Genomic DNA, 9,660 nt, shown 5'->3' with positions numbered 1-9,660 from the left:
AAATATAAATCATTAACAAACAAAAATCAGAGGAAGGAATGAAACCATCAAATCTTATAAGTGGATTTTATTGCGCCACATAAGTACATAAATATAGCAATTTCAATTTCCTAAATATTTTTATGTTTACATTATATGTACTCCCACCGATATGAAGGTTTTCCCGGGAAAGGAACTTGCAGTACAAATTAAACGCAAAATGAAGCTTCTTATACTCTATATATATTTATACAAAAGAGGAGTTTATATCTATGAAGGCATTGGTGTAGTTTTTCCATTTTTTTAAAGCCGTTGATTTTTTTTCTATTCATTTCATCATTGACTCGGTGCGGAAGTTAGGACATTGAAAAAAAGTAATGCAAAATTAAGATTTTGCGCCTAGTAAAAAAAATTACGTTAAAAAAATGACAAACGCTTTGAGAGAGAAAACAAATGTCGATGAGAGTACACAAGAAGATAAGTTTTTATCATTATTTATCTTTTATTATTATTATAATATTTTGTGAAAAAGAGATCATAAGAGGACCTACTTCCTTTTGAGGGGAAATAGGCGCATACAGTATTCAGTGTAAAACGTTTGGGATAACGAGAGATGAAAAAAAAATCGAGAAAAAACACAGGCCACGGCTAACAGTTACTGGTACAGATCCGTCGGGAAAAAAAAATTAATTATTTCCTTTCCATTCTTGGAAACGATTCGGGGAATTAGTGCATAGAGTAAAATTCTTTTAGGCAGTTTCATAATGCGAGATTTTTATGTAATTCTTAATTCTGCATAATTGGGGTTTGAGTCTTATTCTTACAAAGAGGTAGCAGGAATTATATTTTCTTTCCGAAGTTACCTTAAAACTCGACATGGCCGCTTCACCTACGAAAAGTATTTTGAATTCCATCTTAAAGTATTTTGTATTCCATTTTTTACGGCTTTAATTCCAATTTAAAATATCTGGCATTCCATTTTTAAGACTTTCATTCCATTCTGCAGCATTTTGAATAATTTCGACGGCCGACGAAAGATCAAGAACTCTGATTTGATATGGGAATAAATATAATATATATAGGATATATATATATATATATCAATATATATATATATATAGATATATATATATATATATATAAGTTCGAATTATTGATTTGATCTAATTAGTTCCGCAAGAACTTTCATTTCTACTTACAAAACGGGGTCGAGATATCATTGCTTTAAGTAGGAACAGTAGCCGAGAAGTAAGGGTTATTTGATATATCACGCTTTCCGTCTATGAAGAGGATTTTTTTTTTTTTCAAATATTTTATTTCAGTTTTAAAACTTGAAATTTTTTTTAGTAAAGATCAGAACTACTCCCGTGACAACTGGCTGAGTGAAGATGAGGTTGCAGATAAAAAAAAAAAGCTCTCATTATTACCGAAAATGCATTGTGAAAAAGTTGAGAAGTTGAGAGGAGAGAGAGAGAGGAGAGAGAGAGAGAGAGAGAGAGAGAGAGAGAGAGAGAGAGAGAGGACCGTTCACTGAAAAATTATAGCAATACCGTTGAGGATTAATGTTAAGCAGTTCATAGTTATACAATTGGCGTGAATGCAGAGAGAGAGAGAGAGAGAGAGAGAGAGAGAGAGAAGAGAAGAGAGAGAGAGAGAGAGAGAGAAAACTTGATAACGTGCGAGTTATATAACTTTGCATTAAGATTCTCAGTGAAATCGTAGCCTATAGTTAGCAGTGAAATTTATTTACAGTGTGGTATATATTATGTACAAAATATCACATTTAGATCCAGTATTTTAATATAAAACACTTCAACAAGTCATGCATAAGTTATTATTATTATATATAGTGTACTTTTGCTTGCATTTTTATATTTATATATTTTGTTCGAGTGAAATTTATATATTATATTATTATTATAATATATATATATAATATACTAATATCTATATATATCTTAGATATATATAATATATAGATATAATATATATTTAATATATATATATATATATATATATACCTATATATATATATATATATATATATATATATATATATATAATATTATTATTATTTTATTATTAAGCTCACGAGAATGTTACTGGTGTCTCAAAAATCAAAACAAAAATCATGAATTCGTAAATGACACATTAAAATACTAAATTATTTCAGTTCTCTCGATTACGAAGGACGAAATTAGAAAATATCAAAAGAATAAAATTATAATTCATTGTATGGAAATATCGAAAAGTGACAACTTCCATTGCGAACTAGATATCGCACTAACGTTATCCAAGTTATGTTTTTGTAAACTCTGATGAAAAAGAAAGGCTTTCTTCATTTCATTGAAGAGAGGAAATGGTAGTGTGGTAGTATGTGAAAGCACACATGCGTGGATCTGTAGATAATATTTTTGAAAGTCTTATCTGGGGAAACTATGATTCCACGTTTTCCCTAGACAAACGAAACATTAATCCCTTTGTGGGGGGGAAAATAAGGCTCTGATTTTCCTTAAAAGTAAAACAACAGATTTTTTAGGGAGAAAGCAAAGTTTTAGGTATTTCATACGCCAACTGAGTAGAAGGAATTTAATTTGGACCAAACGGAGAAGGGAGGTGGGGGAAGTAGTACTAAAGATTCCTTATAGCTGGAGGAATGCCGATAAAAAATGCCATGGAGAGAGTAACCGATCACTCTATCCCTCCCAAAGAAAGGGAAAAATTAGGAGATAGATTTTTGACATGAGGACCCTAATAGAGTATCACTGGAATTAAAGATATATGATGCTTTGGATTTGATAACATTAAATTCATATTAAAAGCAGGAAAGAGACGAACAAACTGAGATACAAACGCAGAATAACTAAGTTAGAACAGAATGGACTCAATGATAACTTCATACTTGCAAAAAACATTACAAAAGTCTATGATTAAAGACTTATGGTGATGAAATATACAAAACATATGACTCTCTAACCATATAAAATGATGATTTATATATATATTTATATATGTACAAGATTCTTGGAAGTACCCAGACTTGAAAAGTATACAAAAATAGTATGGAAAACAAAACTGCTACGTTCTTCCTATCAAAACGGAAGGGGGAGGGGAGGGGAGGAGGAGGTAACGAAATTAACAGGACCCGACTCAAACACAGACAACTTTCGCTTTTCTTGCCAGTTACACCAACACTATTTTTTCCTTTCCCTTTTATGATGCCCAGCGTGGAAAAGTATCACAGCCAGTGCCCCACCAATTTGAAAGTTAGTAAAAAAATGTTTTGTACACTGCTATTTATGCCGAGAAGGTGAGCGTGATACTCCCGTTTTACGCGAAATTACAAGTCAATTAAGTTCCCTCATGAGATTTGAGTTTATAAAATGATGAGCAGCACGATCGAAAAATATGTAAATCTGAAAATGCTGTTCATCATTACTGGGATTTGTTATAAAAAATATTTTTACAATGATTTTTTTTTTAAAATTTAGCCTTGGAAAAGACGAAATCCTTGAAAGGTATGAAATATGAATCAATTATGCCAGCAACAAAGTGCTTTGAGGCGCCTCCTCAGGACTTCTTGTATGTGTGGCTGTGACCTACACACTGAAGGAGAAGACGACGAAGAAAAGCGCCCACATCACCAGACCGCGGCCGATCCTTCGCCACCTTTCCTCTCATAATTTTCCATAAATAAAATTCTAGGATTATACCCTCATAACGCTTCGGAGGGGCGGGGGGGGGGGGGGCGTGTGACACACTTATAATTAATCCTTCCATACATTATCTATATATATATATACAAAGCATCACAGTATTAATTTTTTTACATTGTGCGTTAATGTATGAATGATACCTATTAAAACATTTTTCAGAATTCTGTCCCCTCTTCCACCAGAGAGGAAAGTAGTTACAAAATAAAATAAAAATTATTATACAGTTTGATAAATAGATATCAATAAATAATGAAGGAAAAACCAAATCATTATAATTACAAAGTGCAATACTTTTTCGTTTTTTGGATAGTTAAAAAGCGCGCACACACAAGCTTATAATAAGCGCTAGTGAATTATACTTTTTGGGTTTTTTAACGTTTAATGGCATTTGTGCAAATTTCTGATAAGGAGAGATCTGAGATTTGTGAAAAAATTTTCGATATTCATATTTATTTATTTTTTTATCCACAAGGATGATGTCCTCACGACATCATCCCTGATGTGATATCAGGACTCCTATGAGGCCGAGGCAGGTCCTGTGTTCTGCCGATGACGTCATGGTCTGTCGATGATGTCACAGGCCTTTCACAGTGAATGTTTTTCTCGCATTTTTGAATAGTGATCCCAAACGTAGAAATCTTCAAGACCACATCACGTTCCTTGCTGGATACATAGTGGCGTCTTAAGTACTTATTTCAAGTGTTCCTGTACTCTCTAATGTATTTTTCTAAGTACACATAACCCTGTGCAGTGTATGTCTTCTTTGTCATTAAGTACAAATACCATCGTAAGAAAATGCGGAGGGTTATCACTATATAGAAATCCATGCTTGTGTTGATGACAACGAATCTAAAATTGTTTTTAGCGATGAACACTTACTTAAGAAGCCTCTGTCTCTTACAAACAACTCATAACTAAACAAACGAAGAGTGCGTCTCCCGTTTCGTTCATGGAACAAATTGTATTTTCTTAGCTTCTGCTTCTTCACTCCTGTTACGTCTAGAACACTTTCACCATATCGCTTTCCGCTGGCAACGTAATAAGCCCTCCTGTGCCCTGCAAGTCTAACTAAAAATTCGTATTTCTACTTTCTGGCAGTAATCATAGCACTTATCACAATTCTTTACTGACATATCCCACTTAAAATCCACTGCAACTTATGTTTCCTTCTTTCTCTTTCTGGTCAACCCACGGACACCCAGCTGTTCCCATACCTCTTCACTTCAGTTACCCCTATTTTCAGAAAACTTTGCTCTTCCAATAGCGATAACAAACTGCATTTCACTGAAGTATTACAATGATCATTAAAAAAATAGGCCTTTTCCCCCAAGCACTGATTCAAAAGGGTCGTAGACTCCCATTACGTCTTCTGCTTTCTTGGGACAGGTTGTGTGCTTCCAGGAGGAGGAGGAGGGCACGTCTGGGGCATCATTTCTCCTGCTCGGCACATGAGCAAGGACCTACAAAAAGTAGCCGTCAATGCCTTTGTCAACAGGACCCATCTCTTCCAGCGTGGTCTCATATACCGTAAAGGCTCTCGTCTTCTACGTCGTGTTTGGAACAAGGTCTGCACTTGCAACACAGCAGGCAGGGCCCTACAAATAACAAGAGGGGCGATGCCACAACTAACAGGAGGCCGAACCCAGCAAAGATCCCTATGACCTGAGCCCTGTGCCACAAGACTGACGCGCGGCTGTGCCCCAACTTGTTCTTGCAAGGGCCTTTGTCATAATGCCGCAGAAGAAAATCATCCTAGAGAAGATATGAAAACTTATTACAGGGGGTGAAGGTTAAGTTGTGAGACCTTACTAAGAGGACATATAAAACATACATATAATATGCATTTCATTTTAATCAAAGTAAAGATTCAAAGTGCATTCACCAAATAATATTTATGGGTCACACTTACATCTAACGAAGTAAGGCAATACCAACAGAAGACGTGCTTGCACTTTTTGCACAGCATCTGTGCACATCCTGCATCCCTTTCAATGGGAACCTTGCATGAAGGACATCTCTTGATCATCTCATCATTTGGAACACCCTGTGGGAAGGATTCAAACAAAAATGAACAAACTGCTACAACCCACACCCAAATCAGCTCTTAACTTAAGTTGTTAAAAATCAGCGCATTTTAGTGAAATGATATACTAAAAATCCGTGCACTCTACTCCAGTATACTAAATAGTGAAGTGCTCACCAGGGAATCAGCAGTGTCAGTATGACAGGGTTGGCTAGGATGCCAAGGCTCACTACAGGCAGCGCAGAAGACAGTAGTGCACGTGGGACAGGTAGTACACTGAGGGCCCTCTAGTTTGGACATAGGCAGGTTAACGACAGTTTCACATTCGGGCATTGGGCACCACGCTCTTACAGGGTCCATGTCCACCTCTGATGAAAAAAAGGTCAATAAAATTAATGGATTCCTAACTAACCTTTGTGATCATATGATACATGAGGGTACATAGCATTTGAGGGAATATTCTTCATTAAGATTATAATATTATATGATAAATCAGCTGTGGTGTATCATGTGTCCACCTTTAAGTAACATTTCAAATAAATTTCAAGCTTTCCTTCAACTAAAATTTCGCTTCAAAACATAAATATCAAAATGAGGTAAGAGTTGTACTCCAGAAATATACATCAATAATGATATTAAATTATGGTGCATTAATTGGTTGATCAGAGACAGTGCCACACTCACCTGTATTCTTCCTAAATTTCATGTGTAGTTGCAACAGTTCATTTCCGACGAGACACTCTATCTCTTCGAGTGTGAGCTCCCCACTGCAGTCACAGTTGGCATCTGGACATTCAATGACGTAATCACCCTCCCGGATTTTGAGCGTAGCATAAACGGCCATACACTGAAACCAAAGTAAGATAACTATAGAAACAAATGTCCATATTGCAACAACACAAGCTTACCCAAAGATCAAACTTTTTATTTCAAAACAACAATATTGCACAAGAAAATAATGGCACGTCCTCAAAACTGGCTTAAGTACACTATTGCTTTTATAAATTTTAGCAAAACTATCTTATATGAAAAATAAAGTAAAATGCAATGTTGCTTACATATTTGCAGAATCGGCACTGGCACTGCTGTAGCTGATACATTTCTTTTATGGAAACATCCGAGAGACACAGCTTACAAAATACAGTATCCTGAGCTAAACCAGAAAGGCGTCTGGAGGTTATGGATGCTGCGGATGCGCACCTGGAACATCCACTTCCCTCGCCTTCCAACTCCGCCTGAGTAAAGAGTACACTACTAGAGTTCTTTCTTAGTCGTTTCATGTCAGAGGCCACAGACGGAGACTTTGGAAGAGTAATTTTATTGGAGGTAAACACAGCTGATCTGGACGAGGACATCCGTCTTAGGAAGCCTAATTTGCTCTTCTTGTCTTTCACGAGACGGGTGTGAGCAGTATTCCCAGCAGTGGACGACAAGGCTAAGACGGTGTGGCATTTTCTGATGAGTGGCTCTGGGGAGTTGGCATTCCCGTAGCTAGTGAGGCTTTTGACAGAAACCTCTCGCGTTAGGTGTTCCTGAGGGTTGTTGCCATTCTCTTTCTTGGTGCCGTCTTTGCCAGACCGCGAGCCCTGGCCGGCACGGAGGAAGGACTTCATTCGAGGCATGATAAGGTGTGATTGGGACTTGTTCAAACGTTTGCTAGGATTGAATAGCTTGATAGCTGTTGGAGAAGTTACCCCCTTGTTAAAAGAAGCCGTGGGCACAAGTGGACTGTAGCTTGGAGGTTGTTGGGCGGCTGACCTTATTTGGTGGACCTCGGTGGGCGGTTGGTAAGTAGTCGTGGGCGGTTTGGGGGCACTGCTGATGGGTGACTGGTAAGTAGTACTCACAGTCTGGTACGTTGAAGGTGGCACTGGTTGAGCCGAAACAGGCTGCGGCTGTGAAGGCAACGTCGTCTGATTGCCAGTGGTACTGGAACTGATACTGCTGAGAACAGGACTGCAAGCCCCGTACGGCTTAGCCGAGGTAGCCCTGGAGAGAAGGGATGCCCAGCGAGATTCTTGGTTCTGGTCAGGTGGAAAAGAATTGCGGTTGTTGTTTCCCTTCAGAGAGCGGATGCCTCCTTGGCGGAGGGCGTTTGGAGTTCTCGAAATGGGTCGGTGGAGAGGCGACGGTGACCCCGGTGTCTGAGGAAACTGCAGCAGGAGAGGGATGGCGCTCATGATGACGACGCCCCTGCTCGGCACACCACAAGGCGCGCCTTTATCACCACACTAGTCTGCAAGAGAAGATGAATAAATGTTAATATACTGTAATTATACTTTAAAGATTACCTACAATATTAATGGTTATTAAACTGGATGGTCTCATGAATGGAATGTATTACTATCCTAAAAACTATTTCATCTCCTTATTTACTACTGGGTGCATTTATCTTTTCTTTTCTGATAACCGATCTCTTCCTTCTGTATTTCGTATTGCCTTCTGTTACTTTTGTAAATGAACACCATATTCTTTCGAAGCTTGAATTTCAAATCAAAACCTCCTTGTGGGCTTGTTCCACATGAAAAGGGTTCATGTTCCGAATAATATTAATAATACTAATACTAATAATAATAATAATAATAATAATAATAATAATAATAATAATAATGCACACATCGTAATTCAAAATATTAGAGGTTATTAAAATAAATGTACACAGCTGAACACTATAATTCCATGAATGTACATAGTACTTAATCCTTAGCACCAGGCCAAAATATGCATCAAAAGGTATTAATTAGAAGACCATTCATAGAGACAGTGGATGACAGAGAAAATATGGTATTGTCAAACGCATAAATAGCATAATGCCTTGAGTAATCGGTTCAGAGAAAGAAAGGAACGCTAGGTTAATCTTCCTATCCACATGAAACACTACGTGAGTAGTGAAAAGAGGGAGGCATGTACTTTATGTAAAAATACTTTTTATTTTCCTTGGTCTTTTCCATAATCCCTTTGTTCTTTATAAGAAATTCTATTTGAGGATGATGGACCCTTTCTTTCAAGACCTCCATTTGCATTTTCATGACAGGAGATATTATTATGAAGTTTTAGATGACATTATTTTTCCGGTCTGGTCTATTTTTAGCTCCTATCTCTCCTTGTCACTCAGAAATATACATCTCTGCCGCCCAACCCCTTCTTCCACATTCCTTCATTATTTCACTGACTGAAATAATGTGAGCTACTGTCATCAAAATCCCTTCCCTTACACCAGGAAGAAAATAGATGAAAACTCATCTAGAAAGTGAGTCTAAAATTAATCACTCCAGAAGGAGAACACAACGCGTCCTCTCTTGAGATGAAAAGTATTTCATTTTCTTTTGTGGTACCCAGCAAAATGACAATTGTGAAGAAATATATATATAACTTATATAACGTCAATAATCCATTTATGACTCCTGATAGTATAATACGCAATTTAAAACCGGTATAACACAAGCGATCAGCGAGAAATGACTCTCCAGTAAACGTACTATAGAGCATGCAAACTGAAACATTCGAGATCTCGATACGAGGCAATTTGATACCAGCATGAAACATTACGAACTTTCAAGAAAGAACAATTTGAACTTGGCACAAAGCACTTGGAACTCTGTGAAACGCTTCGGAACTCCTGCATAAATAACACTTGTAACAGCGGCGCGAGGGTAACAACGCCCCCCCCCCCCCCCTCTCTCTCTATCTCTCGAATCTCTTTCTCTTCTCTGCTCTCTCTATCTCTCTCTCTCTGCACCACACACACACCACACACCACACACACACACCACACACACACACTCACGCACACACAACTTTGTGCCCATCCCGAAGTTTCTAATCTCACATAAACTGGAACTGGAGGGTAAAGTATCGGTATTACTAACTTTTAAATGGCTTCACAATCCTAGCGGATAATTTATCTTGAAAAGTGGGTGGGGTGTCTCAAAAGCCTGGAAG

The 9,660-nt window shown here is 37.5% G+C and overlaps 1 protein-coding gene and 1 long non-coding RNA gene across 5 annotated transcripts in view; one reads left to right on the top strand and one right to left on the bottom strand.

The window, feature by feature from the left end:
- Positions 1-1,257: 1,257 nt before the first annotated feature.
- LOC135220142 (uncharacterized) lies at positions 1,258-1,631 on the top strand. Its single transcript, XR_010315591.1, has 2 exons — positions 1,258-1,434; positions 1,465-1,631. It is a non-coding gene; the product is annotated as an uncharacterized LOC135220142 (long non-coding RNA).
- Positions 1,632-2,061: 430 nt separating this feature from the next.
- Positions 2,062-9,660, bottom strand: part of LOC135219288 (uncharacterized) — a 71,782-nt gene continuing 64,183 nt past the window's right edge. For all 4 annotated transcript variants that reach the window (XM_064255921.1, XM_064255922.1, XM_064255923.1 and 1 more), the window contains 5 exons: positions 6,777-7,954; positions 6,403-6,565; positions 5,896-6,086; positions 5,605-5,739; positions 2,062-5,447 (listed from right to left, as the gene is read on the bottom strand). In XM_064255921.1, the coding sequence (XP_064111991.1) occupies positions 5,214-5,447; positions 5,605-5,739; positions 5,896-6,086; positions 6,403-6,565; positions 6,777-7,898 (1,845 nt within the window). In that variant the 5' untranslated portion in view covers positions 7,899-7,954 and the 3' untranslated portion in view covers positions 2,062-5,213. The remainder of the gene's footprint in view (positions 5,448-5,604; positions 5,740-5,895; positions 6,087-6,402; positions 6,566-6,776; positions 7,955-9,660) is intronic.

The sequence above is a fragment of the Macrobrachium nipponense genome, chromosome 1, assembly GCF_015104395.2.
Source record: "Macrobrachium nipponense isolate FS-2020 chromosome 1, ASM1510439v2, whole genome shotgun sequence".
Lineage (NCBI taxonomy): Eukaryota > Metazoa > Arthropoda > Malacostraca > Decapoda > Palaemonidae > Macrobrachium > Macrobrachium nipponense.
The sequence above is the reverse complement of the archived record's forward strand: the minus strand, read 5'-3'. Positions and strand labels throughout refer to the sequence as shown.